General features: G+C 40.6%; 1 protein-coding gene across 3 annotated transcripts in view; it reads left to right on the forward strand.

The window, feature by feature from the left end:
- Nucleotides 1-21,109, forward strand: part of NALCN (sodium leak channel, non-selective) — a 275,342-nt gene that overhangs the window by 54,349 nt on the left and 199,884 nt on the right. For all 3 annotated transcript variants that reach the window (XM_060769568.2, XM_060769570.2, XM_060769569.2), the window contains 2 exons: nucleotides 570-698; nucleotides 8,074-8,228. In XM_060769568.2, the coding sequence (XP_060625551.1) occupies nucleotides 570-698; nucleotides 8,074-8,228 (284 nt within the window). The remainder of the gene's footprint in view (nucleotides 1-569; nucleotides 699-8,073; nucleotides 8,229-21,109) is intronic.

Below are 21,109 nucleotides of genomic sequence, written 5' to 3' on the forward strand. Positions count from 1 at the left end.
TATTAAACTGCAAAATTTTTGTTTTTGCGGGATATCCTGCAGCACATTTTTCTACAGTTTTTCAATGAATATCTCTTAGAGTCTCAACCAATTCAATACAGTTTGTGGCAGTCACAAAAACAAAGTTTTTGGAGTACAACAACTATTTGCAAAGTAAGTATTGCTCAATTAAACAGGAAATGACACTTTCAAATCAGAAACAGATTTTTTTCAAATTTTGATATATAGTGTTAAGCCGATATGTTTGCTTTTCATTTCTTTTCCTTTGAAAACTATCATTGAACGACTAAACCATAATGTAGTTCTTCCTTCCATTACAAGGCTATCTTTTATTCCCATGAATTCTAGTGGATCGTGGGTGGGATGCTGGAGTGCTGATACTGAAAGTGTATGTTTGGACTATATTGTTCGAAATGTTACAAATCTGAATGAGGCTCTCCAGTCTAAACTACACAGTGATATTCAATGTGGTGAGGTCCTAATTCTCCACTTTGTCTCAAGTGGAATGAAACAGCTGCCTGAATATATACTATTTCTCTTTCTTTCTCTCTCCCCCTCACCCTTTCTAGGCGTTCAGGTGAACAAATTTGGAGTGTTTCTATATTTCTTCTTTTCTTCCTGCTTTTATATGGCATTCTAGGAGTGCAAATGTTTGGACCTTTCACATATCATTGTGTAACAAATGATACAAAGCCAGGGTAAGTCTAAATTCTCAAATTTTGTCCTAATAAGTGTTTCATTTGCTGAATGTGTGAACAAAAACAATTAAGTCAAATAGCCACATTGCCTCAATGGTAGGTAGATAACAGTACAAAAGTCATAGAACCACTATCCACCATCTTCTTTCCTTATTGCATGAGAAATAAGCATTCAGTCGGGAAAAAGGAGCTCCATCTCCATGCTTGACCTCCAGGCACCTTGAAGCAAGCAATTCCTAAAATGACAATTTTCCAATCTTTGCTTTGCTGAGGAATGTTGCTTTGGAACAGGAAAAGGAATATCACTTGGAAACCTGACATAAGATAAAAATAAGTAGTGTAGAACTTGACTAAAAATATGGGTTAACTGGGAAGCCTAAATACTCTAAATACACCAGATTCCATCTCATTTGGGAAGCTAAAGACATATAGCCCTGGTCAGTACTTGGCTGGGAGACCACAAAAGAATGTCAGGTGCTGTAGGCAATATTTCAAAGGAGGGAACTAGCAAACCACCTCTGAGTATCTCTTGCCAATAGCTATGAAATTCAGGGCAACCTGAAGACACATGCAAACACACATGTAGTTCAGTGCTCTTTGAAACAACTGCCACAAGATTTCTCAGTTTTCTAGTAAATATATTCCTGTAGACATTCATTGTAGGAAAAATATTTTTGCTTCCACAGGCTGATCATAAAGGTCTGTGAAGAAGAATAAATGTTTAAGGCATGTTTCCCAATGAAAACACAATAAAAACTTCAACACCATAACACTGAAATAGCCTCTGAACAAGCAAATGATTATTCCTCAAAATCACCCCAAGTGTTGTGTAGCTTAGGATGGCTCCATGCACTCCCTGGTGCAAATGTAGCTTCCAAGACTCTCAGCTCAGGTAGATTCCCAGGGTTGCTCATTTTCTGGCTTTTAAAAAAAAATACAGCAAATTGCCTCATCTGGAAAACTCTAGAATTCATATCAAATGGCACTTCAATGGTTCAAATTTTTGTTTTTGTTTTTTAAAAAGGATTTTTTCAAAAAAAAAAACAACAGTGAATTTTCAGATATTTTTGGATTCACACAGGCCCAAAGTATCAGGTGTTTTAAATGCTAATTTCACTCACATATGGAGGCACTGTCACCCCCCCCCCCCCCCAGCCCCAGGCAACTGGGGCCTGCAGAGGCAGGATGGCTATAGAGACTGACCCTCAGGATTACACATGGCAATCCTGAGAGCCAATCCTTAAAGACCCCATACCTGGGAAGGTGTGAACCTCCTTGGAACATACATATTTTCTTTTTTTTTACCCAGGTAAGCCTAGATTTCCAGGTTTACTCTGGTTTAAACTGTATTATCATGAGGCATCGTTTGGAAGCCTAGTGATAATGTCCCCCTAGACCGCATTTTCATGGAGTGTATATGGGGCCTTTGGCAGCCAGCACAGCCTCAAGTTTTTCCCTGGATCCACTTCAATTACCTACCATGATATAAGTGTCCAGAGGAACATACACACTTAGAATTCAGACAAGGTAATGGGTGCCTCAAAGTGCATGCTGAGATTCATTACCCAAACTGTCTCGCAGTCTTTTTATTCAGAAATGCTTTGTTTCATTTCTTCATTAAATGGTCACAGATAGACTTATTGTCACTGCTATTGTTAAGCAGTTGAAAGTCAGAAATCCTTGTTAGACTATTGCACATCACCAACTCTGGAATGCATTCTGCCAAGGAAACCCCTTAGGATTTACTTAGCAGAATGTTCCAATAAGTAAAAAAATGACTTGAAGACACACAACACCAAACATGTTTTAAGTGTTGGTGTTTGATATTTTGGTGCTTCAAATTGTAAACTACCCTAGGGTATATGCTACAAAGTCAGTCAGACAGTTAGACAAGCAAAATAGTAAGAGATTGAGAAAGTTTGACATGGTTTTGAATTTTTCAAAGCTCAAAGTAGTTAACCTTTGATTTTCAGGCTTCTAAATTCCTAATGTTGGAGCCATCATTAATGTCAATGCAATGGTCCTTTAAACCAGAGGTAGGGCTCTTTCGCAATACACAATTAAAGCACTGTACTTCCACTTTGCAGTTCAAGAAGAGACACGTCACATTTTCAACTAGAAAGCTCCTTTAGTGCTTCTGACCAAACTACAAACACCAGGATTCAGCAGTAAAAGTGAAACCATAGTGCTATAATAAATAATGTAAAAGAGCACCTGGTTGAGAAAGGCTGCCTAATGCTCTGTTTCATATATATTAATTCCACTTCTCTTTTCTGATGTTGTTGCTGTTTACTGTTTTTCAAAAACGTACTCAGAAAGTTCTGGGAAATATTAATTAACAACTTAATAATATTCAGTTCAAGTGTGTTTAGAGACATTGGTTAATTAGAATAATATCATGCCTAGTACATAATGGCCCAAGAGAAATTTTGGTGATTAATCCAAATTACCTGACATAACTTCATTCTGACTATTAATCCCTAAGTGTTGCTTTACTGTTTAGGTCCATGTAATTTAATGTGGTCAAAGCTGAACCGATGGCTTGTTTATTGACCTGGGCATACAGTATTGTCCACCTGGGCAAATTAATGTTTTATACCATACATATCCTTGAAAACTCATATTTTTCAGATTTTGGCAAGGAGTAGCAATCCTGTATGGCTTAATGTGGGATAGTAGTTCTGCATGTGGACTGAGCCATATACCACCACACACCGGGCTTCCAGTACAGCCTCTGAGGCACTAAGCAGATGGCATGAAGAAAGACAATTATGGCTCAGGGAAGCTGTGAAGGGGGTCTAAAAGGAAACAGAATGTATCAAAAGGTAGAAGTTTGCCTCTGAGCAAATTTGGACAGGAAATGAACTGGAACTGACAGTGTTGGAAGTTGACACAGAAAGGATTTTGAGTTTTTAAAGACAGATTTTTGGATTTGAGAACAATATATACTTTTAGAGAGTTAAAGAATAGAATATTAGAAAATAATGTATTGTTCTACTGTGTTTAATAAATCTATTTCTTTCTTTAAGCCTGTCTCTGGCTCTCTATCAGGCCTGAATTAAAATCAGACCATTCATTCCAAAACTAGAGAACTCACACAACCACAAGTCCACATTTAAAGGTTCACTTTGAGGCTCAGAAACTCAATCCAGCAAAAGAATAATTGGGAGAATAAAAGCAGAGTGAAGGGTAGAATTCCTGGGGATGAAGTTTAGGACCACCCAGGACAAAGGTGTGTGTCACACTCTCCAATATACAAGAGGTCCTAGTGCTGCTCCAATTATTTTGTGTCGGGGAACAAGGTCATTGCCATCTTCTTCTCTGATCTTACCCGCTCTCTATAAGGCATGACATAGCCACATGGAAGAGATTTCGTAGTCTGCTTAATAAGTCCAGGAAGAGGGTTTTGATTCTTGCGGAGCAAGGAAGGGAATAACAACCTCCACAGCATACCAAAAAGGAAGTTCACAGGTCTAAGAGATATTTGCGTGTGTGTGCCACAAATAAAATGCAAAGAGATTTAAGTATGACACTGATTGACTACACTCAGTTTGGTTATTAACACATGTCAAACAGTAGAAAGTCTTTATTTTAGCTTTTCCAAGTGAACTTTAAATCCAATCTTGATACCACTGCTCCCTACTTGAAGTCTAAAAGCAAGTATGTTGAGAACTGGGTCTTCCAATAAGACATGGCAGGCATATCATGTCAGAGGAAGTAGCCTCTCCCTGAACCTTAGAGAGAAAGCACTTTGATTTCCCAAGGGTAAGAAATGGTTTTGCTTATGTCTATTCTTGTGCAGTGAGATGTGGTAGTGAATTTTAAAACAAACATAAATAGACCATGTAAAAGTCTGAATATATATGCCAATAAGATCAGCATAATTGAACCAACTGTTTAACTGTTAATAAGATTTTCCTTTCCCCCTTTTAATTTGAATGCAGTATTTTCTACAATGCTTGTCCTAATTTATTTTTTTATCAGCTTCCTTCTCTTTCCCTTGAGATAATTCTGAATCCCTTTCTAGCCAGGCAGTCTTCACACTCATTATCTTGTTGTTATAATCGTTCATCTAACCGTATTTCTTCTCACGCAGTTGCTCCTTCAGCCTCAACATTATCTGGGGGATTTTGTCCCCCGCCCCCCTCACTATTTTGTTTAGTGAGGTTTCTCTCAATGACATACTTTTACTTCTTGTTAAAATTTGTATAGATGTACTTACCGCAATGAAGACAATGGCATCAGTCTAGAATGTGGCTTCAGATCTGCATTTTACAGAACATTATTTTATTTGAGAATTACCGTAGTTCAATGAGGTTCAGTTTCATATAAGGCTGCATATCACTGGAACCACTATTATAAAGCCCACATAGATAGTAGAATGATTTTTAATAAGTTTTTTTATCTCATTTGTCCCCATGGGGCTCAAGCCAGCATATAAACTATCTCTACCTTATCATCTTCTCACAACAGCTCTATGATATGGCAATGAGGGGGTAACAAATTATTTACTTTTTTTTTCATTCTTGATGAGAAAGCATATTTCAATGTATGAAGATGCCCTGTTCAGAAAATTTCAAATTAAAGAAAAAAAATCATGTTTCAGTATCTTTTTAAAAAAAACAAAAACAAAACACTTATTTGGGAAAAAAACAAATGAAATTTTTTTGCGTTAAAATAGAATTTGTGTATAAAGTACTATATTTTGCAAAAGAAAATGCTAGACCAACTCTAGTGCAAAACAAGAGGGAGTTTTGTATAAATTAATTTTTTTCATTTATGAGAAAAATGCACAAATTCAACTAAAAAAGCACAAAAATCTCTAGTAATCTCTCCAAGACAAAAACTCTTCAGATTCCTTATTCTTGTGTACAAGAATGAAATGTGATGATATATTTCCCTACTGCAATGTGGTAACTAGTCCAATAACATTGTAGAGTATAGATGTAGAGTGTACATTCTTTATGCTATAATCCATTCATTCTACCACAGTGGTTCTTCTATAAGTAGAAGAAGTCAGAAGCCGTTACCTTTTATAATTATCTACATTTCCTCTTCTTAAGATGTGTAGAATTTATCTTCTTCTTCTCGCACAGTAGTCTGCAGAATCAAAGTTCCCAATTCTTCCCAAATATCAAAGCTATAGTTGGTACTCTGTCCAGTTGTGGATATCACTGTTTAACAATTATACTGACAAACCAAAGTATGTCCAGAGAATGATTTCTGGGTAGTTGTGCAGTCCAGAAACCCAGGTTCTGTAAGAAAAATGTGATAGAATTAGACATATTTAGAATGGACCAGAAGAGGTCAAAGGGAGACAAGATAGCTTTCCTGCCTTTGGCCTATAAAGCCCTAAATGGCTCAGGCTCAAATTACCTGTCCGAATGCATCTCCCCCTATGAACCATCGCAGAGATTAAGATCTTGCGGGGAGGCCCTGCTTTCCATCCCACCTCCCTCCTGTCCTTTAGAAGAATGGTAAAAACTTGGCTGTGGAACCAAGCTTTTGGGACAGGGCAATAAAGAAGCAATAGGAAAGACTACCAGGCCAATTAGATTTGATGTGGATGACTAGGACGGTTTGATGTGGATGACTAGAATGGTGTATTTTAATATTTTGATAAATCTTTTAAATGTTTATGTATGTATATAAGAATTTGTCTCCCGGCATTGAATGTTTGCTTTATATATGTTGTGCTCCGCCCTGAGTCCCCTTCGGGGTGAGAAGGGCGGAATATAAATGTTTTAAATAAATATATAAATGAGGGGTAGTGATGCAGACATATTTTCTGCTGCTCTGAGGACCAGGTGTAGAACTAATAAATAGAATGTTTAGGAAAATAGATGAGTGGAGTCCTCCACTTCAGGGGGTTGAAGGCATTTAAGTAGAGACTGGATGGCAATCTGTCAGGGAAGTTGTATTATGCAGAGTACAGGGTGTTTGGATGAGTCTTGGATGAGATGGCCTCCAAGCCCCTTTCCAGCAATAGGTCTAAGTGCCATCTTGGGTGCTGCATCATCATTACTATTAGTAAATTGTCTCTCAGATTAACTCCCCATATGGTCCTTTTTTATAATAAAAATATCTTAGTAAGCATTTTAAATGGTTTAAAAGCTGCATGGTCTTTCTAATAGTATAATGCTTAAAGTTATTTTGATGGGGAGAAGTATAAAAACAGAAGAAAATAAAACGTTGAGATTTCTCCAAGACAGAATGGACTGAGAGTATGAAATACTCCTCCAAGTCAATTACTCTCTATTTTTATTTTTGTATGTATCTTGGCATGTATAGCTAATTTGTATTAATAGCTGTATTTTCTCTCATTGTTCTTTGGTATATTGTCTTATATCAAATCTACTTGCTGTGTAAATAAACTTTTCCAATCACTCCAAAGCTTTTCTCTATTTTTTATCATAACATGGAGATATGTGAATTTGATAAAAAGAAGTTCACATTGTGCCCAGGATTTTAATGAAAACGGAGAGCCCAGTTCCCAAAGCTAATTCCTCAGAGAAGAGTAGCAGACTGCTCCTCACTTGGGAACTGTACTGCTAACCATTATTTCTCATTTATAGCTTGTCAGCTTTTTTTTACTGCCCGTTATGATGTTTTGGTGCAGACTAGCTATTTGACTATATAAGAAAAGAAAACTAGAACTACACAGATGGTACTGAAGAAATAGGAGTCAGCATTATGCTAGTTTTATAAACTGCTTGCACATTAATTGGTTTTAGTGCAGTTCAGCTAAACAGTTAAGATAAAGAAATGTAAGACCTCAAGGAGAATAGACATCTAAGAACTGTGTGTCTGCGATAAGATCAATATTACTACTGGACAACCAGAAAAGCCTATGAATAAACATCCTATTGAGAACACTAATACAGTATTGTTAAGCAGATTCCCATCTTGGGCCCTTCTACAGAGCCCTATATCCCACAATATCAGGGCAGAACATCCCCCAATATCTGCTTTTAACTGGGTTATCTGAGTCCACATTGAAATAATGTGGAATTTCCTGCCTTGATATTCTGGGATATAGGGCTGTGTGGAAGGGCCCCAAGATCCATATTTTCTCCATGGTTCTAGTTGTATCTTGATCATCCTCTTGAAACTGGCATATGTTTTACATGAGTAACTTTTATTGCAGGGATCTTACCTATGTATTGAGACTAAGGGCCCTTCCACACAGCCATATAACCCAGAATATCAAGGCAGAAAATCCCACAATATCTGCTTTGAACGGGGTTATCTGAGTCCGCACTGCCATATCTTCCAGTTCAAAGCAGATAATGTTAGATTTTATTCAGCTGTGTGGAGGGTGCCCAAGTGTTATTTAGTTTTGCACTAACATATTCCTTCTTTCTCTTCCCAACAGAAATGTAACCTGGAATAATTTGGCAATCCCAGATACACATTGTTCAAAAGCATCAGAAGAAGGTTACCAGTGTCCACCAGGTTTTGAATGTTTGGATCTTGAAGAATTGGGGCTGAGCAGGCAAGAGCTGGGCTACAGTGGCTTTAATGAGATAGGTCTGTCTCCCTGATTAAAATCTGTTTTCAGTTCCTATTTGAAAATGGTTATAAAATATGTAGGAGAGACTCTTAAGAGACAGTTCGTAAATGTACAGTGAAGGGGCACTAATGTGGTGACTGTTCTTGTCTTTGACAGATTTTCTTCTCCCTCAGTGCTCAAACTGGAAATTGCTTTAGGGATATTGTCTATGTGATCCATCTATGCTATTCATTTCCCAGTATAGTTAGAGCCATACTCAATGTTACCTCAATCATGTGCACTTTTCTCGGATGTTTTCCTCTTTGACAAAGTGCCGCCATAGATATTAGAATCTGTTGCAGGAGCCCCGAAGGGGAAGAGACCTCTTAACCATTCTTTTTTTCCAGCTCTGCCCACTCTCTAGAATCGATATTAATCCTCAGAAAACTAGTCTTCCAACATGAAGGTGAGAAAATATTGGGTTGCAGTTCATTGATGTCATATGTACTTTGTCCATTTAATATATATGGACATAAAAAGACCCCTGTTGAATTCAAAACAAAGTCCCATCTGCTCCAGCATTCTGTTCTACAATGCCCAGCCAGATGCCTGTTGGGAACACATAAGCAGGACCTTCCTGCCTATGTTACCCAGCAACTGGGATATAGTGGTGTTCTATTTAGTAGGCATGAACATACGTATATGGTTTGTGAGAGAAATAATGTTAAAGACTACATGAGGAAAAAACATTTACTGTATGTGTTTAACTCATGTGATTCAAATGTGTATGCACAGTCCCCAATGGGAGGAATCATATTACACAGAAGCAGCTCATGTGCCATATGGTGTGCATGTGAACTAAATCGCCTCAGATAACTGAAGGCCCTTCCACACAGCCTATATCCCAGAATATCGAGGCAGAAAATCCCATAATATCTGTGTCCACACAATGTGGGATTTTCTGCCTTGATATCCTGGGATATAGGGTTGTGTGGAAGGGTCCTGGGCTTTACATATGAGAAGCTCTTTCTTGGTTTTGTTTGTTTGTTTGGGATTCTTTGTATTTCCTTTCAAAACGTTAAATTTTCTATAGTGAGCATCCTCAAGAAATCAGCAACTGATATGCACTGACATGCCAGATTATGTTTCTTTTCATCTCCTTTCCATGCTCTAGCCTTTTGTTATATTCTATTGTCTTGTTTAGTTCAACAGCATGTGTGCCAATTATTTTGATAGCTGTATATATCGTAGGGAGAAACCTGCCCTTGTGTTCCATGGATTAAAAAAACTCAGTAATTGAATGGCCTAATTAGGTATATGATTTCATTTACATAGGCTTCAGTGTTTTCAACAGGTGTCTACAAAGGCCAATAGATTAGAAGAGACCTTGAATGATACCGTGGAAGGAGAAAGAAAAGTAATAGGTCAGGTGGGCATGACTGTGTAATTACATTTTCAGCATAATTGAGTGTGTGATTGTGCATCTAAGGTGAGCTAATATATTTGCACATGAAAGTAACCATGCATCAGTGGACTACAGTAATGTGCTATTCTTTGTTATGGGTTTTTTAAAGTCTTGGTTCCTCTGATATATAGGAGACAAAATTAAATGGATGTAGATTGCTAGGTTTCCAATTTCGGTGTTCTTAAAATAGCTTCTGTCTCTGAAAAAGCTCAATTACTGGTAATAGCCAGAGAGACACATAGTATTCAGTGCTAGATTGTGCAGACTGTTACTTTTATTGTTCTCTGGGTTGATGTATGCATTTGGTGTAAGGCAACCGGGGGCGGGGGGCAGACAGGGACTGGAGTTTTTTTCCGTACCAACAAGCACCTTTTCTGTAGGGATTCCTACACAAAGAATTACTAATGGACTCTCACAGATTAATCATTGCCTGGACATTGTTCAGTTATGTAAGGGCTTTTAAGCCCTATTTACCAAGGACTCCTCGCTCTTTAAGGCATTCTATATAGGAATACAGAGAATAGCAAATCATTCAAACTGTCCTTGCAACACAAGGGGGAGCTTAATAATCATATAGTGTTACCACAAAAGTAGAGTTTGGTGAGGAAATTCCCTTTCAAAACTATCAGCTAAATGTCAAGGTATGAACAAAAAGAGAGAATCTATGAAATCATCACTTGAAATTAAAATTAACACATCAGTGCAACCTACAGTATTTTAACTACTTCAGTGATATCTAGATTTCAGAACTTTTGTCGGTTTCTGGTTGGTTCCAAGAGGCAAGCTGAAGCTTCTTCCAGTTTAGGGGAAACCAGTTCCACCTGGGTCATCTTTTGATGGTGTCATACTATTTTGTCCAATAGTTAAAAAAATTTGATAGCACAAGATACCATTATATCCTTTTGATATGCTTTTAGTTGTTGGGAAACCTTATATTTTACTCTGGGTAGTTAAACATATTATTTATTGTTATATTTATTTATACTCTGTTTTATCTACCCCAAAGAGGATTCAATGTGGCTTAACATAAAACATCAGAATAACCATTTAAAATGTACAAATATATGAACATTAAAACAGGATTTAATATAAATGGTATTAAAAATTCCTAGCTAAAAAACCATTTAAACACATTCAAAGTTAAAAATGAGAGCACCCCTGAATTCATCTTAAAAACCTTCATCTTTAAAAACCTGTCTGAATAGAGAAGTTTTAGCCTGCCATTGGAAGGACAGCAGGGAGGGGGCATTCTGGTTTCCCTGGGAAGAAAGGAGTTCCAGCGTTCACACCGACTGAGCTTGAGATGAAAGCGTGACTGAGAGAAGGATCTCTTCTGAAGATCTCAAGGCCTGGGCAGGTTTGTACAAGGGGATGCAGTCAGTCAAATAGCCTAGACCCGAACCATCTAGGGCAGTTAAACTGGTTGGGAATTCTGGGAGTTGTAGGCCTAAACACCTGGGGACCCAAAGGTTGAGAACCACTGATCGAGGACTTTAAAGGTCATAACCAGCACTTTGAATTGTGCCAAGAAACAGACTAGCAGTCAGTGGAGCTGCTACAACAGGGGCGTTGTCCACTCCCATTAGCCAGCCCCAGTGAGTAATCTGGCTGCAGCTCTTTGGACCATCTGAAGTTTCTGAGCTCTTTTCAGAGGATACTAGATGCCTGGGTTCTAAGTAAGTGGGGAGAAGTCAGAGCCTTGCTATCAAATAGGATTTCTGCTCCCTTCCATTGCAATTTTCTTTCACTTCTCAAATTTCTAGCATGGTAGTGATTTAAAACTAAAGTTGAGCATTTCTAAATATAGTTTAAGCACCCAAAGAAAAGGGATGGGCACGGTTACCAAGGGAATACAAACACAACAAACGTAGGAGTTCTGGAAGTGATATTTTTCAATGCCTTCCTTTCTACAGTGCTAGAAAACAACTAACGGGAAGAGGCAGAATTCTTATTTTAGAGCAATGCCTCATTTTATTGCCACTATATCTACAACTCTACTATGCTATCTTAAGGTAGATGTGCCTTATAGGAGCAAGAGAATAATTTGTTTCTCGGGCTCCTTCCAGGTAACTGTATAAAATCCACACTAAACTAGATTATATGATTATATGATTATATGATTATCCATATTAACAACCCCCAACTGGTCTCCTAAGGTAAATTGGTGTAACCAGGTGAGCGGGCCCTCTGGTTTGAAGGTGGTGTTGTTGAACGCCAGATCTGTCAACGGCAAAACGACCTGGATCCAGGACTTAATCCTGGAAGAGCGGGCAGATCTGGCGTGCATCACGGAGACCTGGTTGGATGAAGCTGGGGGCGTAAACCTCTCCCAGCTTTGTCCTCCAGGTTTCTCCGTGCAACACCAACCAAGAGCCGGAGGACGGGGAGGCGGGGTCGCAGTGGTCTATAGAGATTCCATCCATCTGACCAGGAGCCCCATCCCGCAGACCACAAACTTCGAATGCGTCCACCTGAGGGTGGGTGACCGGGACAGAATGGGGATTCTTGTAGTGTACCGTCCACCTCGCTGCACTACAGTCTCCCTGCCTGAGCTAGCGGGGGTGGTCTCGAGCCTGGTGGTGGAGTCCCAACGGCTTCTTGTGCTGGGGGACTTCAACATCCACGCCGAGGCAACCCTCACAGGAGCGGCTCAGGACTTCATGTCTGCCATGGCAACCATGGGGCTGTCCCAACAAATAACTGGCCCCACCCACTGTGCTGGACACACATTGGACTTGGTTTTCTGCCAGGGATGGGAGCAAGGTGACGGTGTGGAGGAGTTGTCCATCTCTCCGTTGCCATGGACCGACCACTTCCTGATCAGATTTAGGCTCACTGCACCCCCCAACCTCCGCAAAGGTGGAGGACCCATTAAGATGGTCCGCCCCAGGAGGCTTATGGATCCGAACGGATTCCTGACGGCTCTTGGGGATTTCCCCGCCACCTCGGTAGGCGACCATGTCGAGGCCTTGGTCGCTCTCTGGAATGGGGAGATGACCAGGGCAATTGACAGGATCGCTCCGGAACGTCCCCTCTCAAGTAACCGAGCTAAACCAGCCCCTTGGTTCACTGAGGAGCTGGCAGCGATGAAGCGAAGGAAGAGGGAACTAGAGAGCGTGTGGCGCTTGGACCCAAGCGAGCCAAATCGAGCACGGTTTGTGTCCTTTCTAAGGGCATATGCCGCGGCAATAAAAGCCGCAAAGAAAACTTTCTTTGCGGCTACTATTGCGTCTGCAAAAAACCGTCCGGCGGAGCTGTTTCGGATTGTCAGAGGTCTTTTAACTCCCCCTATCTCAGGTGGGAGCCCTGACAACTCGGACACGCGCTGTGAAGCATTTGCTCGGTTCTTTGCAGACAAAGTCGCTTTGATCCGTTCTGGACTGGACGCCACATTAAATGCAGTCTCTGTGGATGTGACCCAAGCACCTGCTTGTCCTATTTTGATGGATTCTTTTCAGTTTGTGAAACCCGAGGATGTGGACAAGATACTTGGAGGAATGAGGCCTACCACGTCCATCCTAGACCCCTGCCCATCCTGGCTTCTGAAAGAGGCCAGAGGGGGATTGGCTGAGTGGGTAACGGTGGTGGTTAATGCCTCCCTTCGGGAAGGCACGATTCCAGCGAGCCTAAAACAGGCTATTATAAAGCCGCTGTTGAAGAAACCATCACTGGACCCCACTAAATTTGACAACTTTCGGCCTGTTTCCAATCTTCCCTTTTTGGGCAAAGTCATGGAAAGCGTGGTGGCCTCACAACTCCAGGTATTCTTGAGAGACACGGATTATCTGGATCCGGCGCAGTCTGGTTTCAGACCGGGACATGGTACCGAGACGGTCTTGGTCGCCTTAGTGGATGATCTCCGCCGGGAGCTAGACAGGGGGAGTGTGTCCCTGTTGGTGCTTCTGGACCTCTCAGCGGCCTTCGATACCGTCGACCACGGTATTCTTCTGGGACGCCTTGCAGAGATGGGCCTTGGGGGCACCGCTTTGCGGTGGCTCCAGTCATTTCTGGAGGGTCGTACCCAGAAGGTGTTATTGGGGGACTCCTGTTCAACACCACAGCCCTTGACCTGTGGTGTTCCTCAGGGCTCCATACTGTCCCCCATGCTGTTTAACATCTACATGAAGCCGCTGGGCGAGATCATCCGGAGTTTCGGGGTGCGGTGTCACCTGTACGCAGATGACGTCCAACTCTGTCACTCCTTCCCACCTGCTACTAAGGAGGCTGTCGAAGTCCTGAACCGGTGCCTGGCCGCTGTGACGGTCTGGATGAGGGCGAACAAACTGAAATTAAATCCAGACAAGACAGAGGTACTCCTGGTCAGTCGCAAGGCCGAACAGGGTATAGGGTTACAGCCTGTGCTGGACGGGGTCGCACTCCCCTTGAAGGCGCAGGTTCGCAGCTTGGGTGTTACCCTGGACTCATCGCTGAGCCTGGATCCCCAGGTTTCAGCGGTGACCAGGGGAGCATTTGCACAGCTTCGGCTCGTGCGCCAGCTGCGCCCGTATCTTGGGAAGTCTGACTTGGCCACGGTGGTACATGCTTTGGTCACATCCCGCCTCGACTACTGCAACGCTCTCTACGTGGGGCTGCCCTTGAAGACGGCCCGGAAGCTCCAGCTAGTCCAGCGCGCGGCAGCCATGTTGTTAACTGGAGCGGGACGCAGGGAGCGCACAACGCCCTTGCTGTCCCAGCTCCACTGGCTGCCGATTAGCTACCGGGCCCAATTCAAGGTGCTGGTGCTAACCTACAAAGCCCTAAACGGTTCCGGCCCAAAATACCTTGAGTACCGCATCTCGGCCTACGAGCCCACGAGGACCTTGAGATCATCCGGGGAGGCCCTTCTCTCGGTCCCGCCTGCCTCACAGGCACGCTTGGCGGGGACTAGAGAGAGGGCCTTCTCGGTGGTGGCCCCCCGGCTCTGGAACTCCCTCCCCGCTGAAATTAGACAGGCGCCTTCCCTCCTGGCCTTCCGCAAGGGCCTGAAAACCTGGCTCTTTGAAAAGGCCTTCAATTAAGTGCTATGCTTTGGAACGACCACTGGAATGGACTATGATTACGAGACTGATTGTGACCCAAACAAGACGAAGCGGATTTTTAGCTTAATTAGCTGTGTGTTAGTTAGATGTGTGTTATGACCCTGAATTTATTGTAATTGTTGTCTTTATGTTCTATGTTTTGTACACCGCCACGAGTCGCCTTCGGGCTGAGAGTGGCGGTTAATAAATGCAAATAATAAATAAATAAATAATAAATAAATAATAATATGATAGTGTGGATTCAGATAATCCAGTTCAAAGCAGATATGGTGGATTATTTGCTTTGATATTCTGTGTTATTTGGCTGTGTGGAAGGGACCTTGGTTTCTCAAAGGCACAGAGTGACAGAGTTGTTAATCTGTTACAAGGATGTGCTCTCCTGATATTTTGGTTTGCACTTTCTATCAGATAGGAAGGATAGCTATAGTATGAGGCCCTTCTAGACTGCCAAATAAAATCCAGATTTTCTGCTTTGAACTGGAAAATATGGCAGTGTAGACTCATATAATCTAGTTCAAAACAGATAATGTGGATTATCTTCTTTGATAATCTGGATTATTTTGCAGTGTAGAAGGGGGCTGAGACAGCTATAAGACAACTGGCTGTCCGGCCTTGGTCCATTAGAACAGTATTTCTGGACAAACTCTGATCTGTTGAGGTAGAAGTGACTAACTAGCTCATTGGATGGGCCACCAGAATCACCATGCATCATCGGCCCATGCCCCGCATCGCCCAACTAAACGGAGTCCCCATCCAAGGGGGGGGGGGTGTCGTACACAAAGGCAGGAACACCTCTGACCCTAAACTCCACACCAGCTTGGTAAAATCAGCAAGCAGTTTATTGTAAAATATATGTAGGCCAAGCAGTAAAAAGTAGCAAAACAGTAAAGGTACAAATTCCAAAATAGTTCATAAGCGTCAAAGGGAGCAATATCCTTGAATATATAGAAATCCGTGAAGCAAGGCACTTGAAACCATGAAAAAAAAATAGGGAAATCCCGTAGACAAAACTTAAGCCTGGCAAAAAATTGGTACATGAAACTCATAGCACTTGAAAGCAAGACCATGATAAAATAACAACATTATCTTAACTGAGGCAACTCACTCCCATGAATCATTATAAACCTTTTCCAGAACTCAAAACTGAAAGAAAAGCATTTCTCTTGACTTTCCCACTAGATAACAGTTTGTTATCTTTCTTTTGCTGTAGACAAAGTGATTGCCTCCATATCTGAAAGCTCTACCTCTGTTTACTAAAACTTTGTTTTCTGCCCAGGGTTTCACTATCCTCTCCCTCATTAACTCCTTCATCTGACAAATCAGTCTCAGCATCATTTTCAGACAGTCTCTCCCAGGACTGTGGCCTTGTGAATCTTCCTGAAACAGCCCAGGAGTCTCTTCTGAACTTAACTAAGGCCCAAGCAAATCATCCCCAGGCCCATCATCAGGAACACCATCCCCATTCCCATCATGAGCACCAACATGACACAATCAGACACAATCACAGGCTGAACAGGCTGAAATATCACAGGGGAAAGCATTGATCTCCTGGCTCCCCTCCTCCCCTCAACCTCTATTGAACACTGGAAGCCTCACATGTTCCTGCCATGGTGGCATGCACTGGTTCACATATACTTTTACGACAGAGCCCGCTAGAAGTTGGCTCCATCGTAAAAGTGTAAACAAACTAGTGCATGCTACTAAAAACGACCTCATGAGATGATGTTGTACAGTATATTGGCTTGGGCCGGCTCTACACTGACCAATACTGTGGGGCCAATCTGGCATGTCCTACACTGGTGGTCCTGCCCTGCATTATTTCAGGTCAGTTCAGTGTGGTGTTTGACGATCATGGGTATGATCTGGCTTTACACTGACCAAAGCATTCTGTGTAGTGGATTAACATTTTCTAGTTTAGTCTGATTCGTCAGTTTTAACTGTCTGGAAAAAAAAAGAGCTAATCTTAGTCAGCAATATAGTACTTCTCATAGTTACTGCTGGACTTGTCTCCTGTTATATTTAAGGAATAGCAATATAGTTTTGGCTGCATTTCTCATAATCCTACTGGCATTGTGGAAACATTCTGGTACTATCTCCTCTCCTTATATAGAAATGCATATGCATTTTATAATGTATTCTCTCTATAATGTCCTGTATTACAACCATCCAACTTACAAATGACTCAGAGTTAAAAATAGGGGGCAGGACAACAGGAAGTGAGGAAAATCTACCCCTCACAAGGGAAACTCATTCCTGAAAGAGTTATCATGGGGAAAAGGTGTCTAAATGGAATTATTTATTTATTTATTGTATTTATATACCAGCTTTCTCACCCCTGGAGGGACTCAAGGCAGTTTACAACATACTAATGGCAAAAATTCAATGCCAACATACAGTACACAAAGAAATCATAATAATTAATTATACATATAACTATGAACTTAAAAGTTTGATGCTTTCTCACCAATCCGGTGGTGGCCCCTCGCCTGTGGAATGCACTCCCCGGGGAAATTAGGTCATCAACATCCCTCCTCTCTTTCAGAAGGAAGTTAAAAACCTGGATATGGGACCAGGCCTTTGGGTAAGCTGGCAGATGGATAAAAGACAATGACGACCAGAGTACGAAAGGACAATGACAATGCTGGATGGATTATGGATTTATAAATTGATGAACGTTGACCACAAGATGATTTTATTGCTGCTATTGTTTTAATTTGACTGTTTTAATTAGTTATAACTGTTGTTGTTATATTGTAATTTGTATATTGTATTTTGTGAATTGTTGGGTATCGAATTGTGCCTTTTGTAAGCCGCCCTGAGTCCCTCCTAGAGGGTTGAGAAGGGCGGGGTAGAAGCACTCCAAATAAATAAATAAATATAAATCCTTGGTTCCACAACAAGCCAATTTTTTCAAAGTCCAGTTTTTTACAGGGACAGAAGGTAAGATGAAATCTTCTGAACAGTGGCACAGACAGCAAAACAGACACCACAGAGGTGTTAACCCTTATGCTGTCTAAAACTAAATACATATATATTTGGCTGTAGTTACACTTTAAAAACTGTACCTGTCCCAACTTTCATACAAATTTAACTTAAGAACAAATCTACAGAATCCACCTTGTTCGTAACTTAAGAATTGGCTGTATACATTTTTTTCTGAATATATGTATTTTTACATATTTCTCACTGACTGAACTAAAATTGTGGTACATCTGCATCTTATTCATTCAGATACTCCAAATATACACATCATTTGTTGTGTCTTGGAAAAGTACTGATTTCTCAAACAAGAAGTGCTTTATCCCATTGCCAATATTGTGAAGTACGGGATGAACCTTTCTGTAAGGAGATATGAGCCAAACATATTTCTTTTCCTTGCCATATACAATTGCTTTTTAAAATTGGCTTATAAACTACCAAAATTTAATCTGTCAAAATGCTTAAGAAGGCTAAGTGGTTGTATAATGCTAATTTTGCATCATTTTCAAAGGTTGCTCAGTCTTTTCAGGACTTATGTTATGCGTATAATATAATTGCTGGGTTTTAAGCCACCAACAATTTGGGATCAGTTATTTGAACAATTGCCTACACCAGTGCTTTCCAAACCATGCATTGGGATACACCAGTCTGTTGCCTGTTGTCTCAAGGTATGTTGCGTGAAAATGCTCTTCCTCATCCCCACCCCACCTCATCCCCACCCCAACAACATGCTGCCCATCCCACCCCCCAAATCCTCCCTTGAATAGTCTTGACAGCCACTTGGATCAGCTGCCAAGCCAATCCAAGGGAGCAATCCCAGTCATTCTCATTACAATGGTGCCCAGCTTGCTGAAGCAGCAAAAGTATGAGGATGCCATTGACTGGCTTCTATAGGTAGCCCCTTTCAGCTGCAAAGGCCCTCTGGGACTACCCATGTGCTCCCCAGGTCTCCTTCCCTTCACCACTAGGAGAAACATTGAATGAGGCACTGAACATTTGTGTTTTGTTTGTTGGAATCTGCCCCGAGTCCCCCAGAGGAGATAGGGTGGAATATAAATACAGGTTGTATTATTATTATTATTATTATTATTATTATATAAAACTTCTGGGGAAAGAAATCACATGGAGACAAGTCAGGTGGGGAAGTGTTCAGAATAGTTGAAGGATCTTATATAAAATGCATCTTTTATATAAACAGGTGCTATTGACTCGAATATAATTTTAAGAATGTATGTATAGGAAGTTAATGAAGCCATATATTGAGGCCACAATATTTTATAAACAGGAACATTAATTTGGCTTTCTTTTATTTCAAGCTGTAGAAACCCATAGTTAAAATTTTATATTATTTATGGTGAGAAATCTGTTGTTAAAATGGCTTTCTGGTAGTTGAAAATTGTAACATTTCTCTTACTGTGAAATAAATTGAGAACAATAAAAAAGAATAGTTGAAGGATGATAAAATAGTGAATTGTTCTTTTTTTGGTGATATATAAAACTCTAGCATATTTTTACACGTTGCTACTCATAAATGACAAACATATTTGAAATGTTATCTTACAAATAATATATTTAATATATATATAAATGAAATATTTTCATGAGATATGTTGTGTCCCCATACATTTTGTTGGTACAATTTATGCATGTGTCTGTATCTCTTATAGGGGTTTGTTTAACCTTTGGTTTGCTAGTAAAACCTAATTACTGTGCCAAGGAATTATGCAAGTCTAAAAAGGGTGTCAGCAACATGGAAAGTTTGGAAAGCTCTGGTCTACACTCATGCGAATCTTCCCACGTGTAAAGATTGGCCTCAGAGGACCTCTTTTTTGGCTAACGACTAACTATGAGATTGTTAGTAGTAGGCAGTAGACATAGGGTCTTTTCAGTGATGGCCTTTTATATATTCTTAATCTGGTGTTTTTATTATGTTTGTTCAGTTCTTTGTTTTCATGTGATTACTGAAGTTGGCTTTTGAGGGTGAAATAAACAAACATATGGTATTAAATATATGGCAGTTGAAGAGAAAATAAATGCTTGAGTGTTAGATTAACGACCACCCAACTCACATTTATAAATTATAGAGACACCTGGGTGTGACACAGTAAAAAGGTGTGTGGGAGTGGGTCTCATACAAATCAGCTTTGTTTATGTAGCTTAGTGTTATTTTAGGACTAAAAAGCCTTCTGAAATCTATACTGCAGCATTTTTCTCCAGCCAACCCCATGCTGATTTATCTAATCACTTGTTTGAGACTCAAAAATGTGTGTCATTCAGATGAATGAATTCATTTTGAGCCTGTTTTTTCAGTCGGTTTGGTTTTGATCGAAAAAATCCTGAAGGTTTAGGACTTTGGCTTACATTGGGGATAAGATAAAGGAATATTAATATAATCCGGTCAGGGGTTTAATATCTCCAGTTTTACAAATGAAAAATTCTCTTTTGTCTCAACTCTCTGTCTTTGATTTTCCCTATTCATCATCCTGTGGTGTGTTTTGTTACAAGGATACGGTCTCTTAATTATACTAAATTTATTGCATATTAGTCCATTTTGTAAACAGATCTGAAATGAAATCACTTCCAAGAACAACTGTAATCTTTTCAGAGTTTGCTGTTCATTTTTTTTCACCTTATGAGGATGCCAATTATTTGTGTGAACATTTATTCTTATTACTGCAATATCTCCCTGTCATTCAGTAGAAACCTACCGGAGCCCCCGGTAGCGCAGTGGGTTAAACCCATGTGCTGGCAGGACTGAAGGTTCAAATCCTGGGAGAGTGCAGATGAGCTCCAGCTTGTCATGTGGGGACATGAGAGAAGCCTCCCACAAGGATGGTAAAACATCAAAACATCCGGGTGTCCCCTGGGCAATGTCCTTGCAGGCAGCCAATTCTCTCACACCAGAAGTGACTTGCAGTTTCTCAAGTCGCTCCTGACATGACAAAAAAAAAGTAGAAACCTGCCTTACATGTGAGCATAGTGGTATCTTTCCTCTCTGGTCAATTGTAATATCACGTTAATAATATTTGAATCTATGGATTACTTGGATTACCTGTATCATATGGACACTTCCAATGACATTTTTGTCAGAGTTCAGACGATGCCCAGCGGAGGGAATGCTAGATCAGCAGACACTGAGTTGCAAAATAAGGACTCTGTATACTTCAAGTTACAAAAGAAACTAAGTTTACATTCAACAGACACGTCTTACTACAGCGAGCTACAATTCAGGAACTAGTCAAAACGAAAGCCTCTTCACATCTACTTATCTTCTCTCTTGCTGAGACTGGCTACTCCCTTCTGTTCCCAGCAAGAGCAAACCTTATCTTACTTTTCTCAAGGTCACATAATCACAGCCTCATGGCATGAACATTCTGCACAGCATTTCTAATTCACAATGGCATCCATATTTGCAATACATAGAAGCACATTTAAA

Source organism: Anolis sagrei, chromosome 3 (assembly GCF_037176765.1).
Source record: "Anolis sagrei isolate rAnoSag1 chromosome 3, rAnoSag1.mat, whole genome shotgun sequence".
Taxonomy (NCBI): Eukaryota; Metazoa; Chordata; class Lepidosauria; order Squamata; family Dactyloidae; genus Anolis; species Anolis sagrei.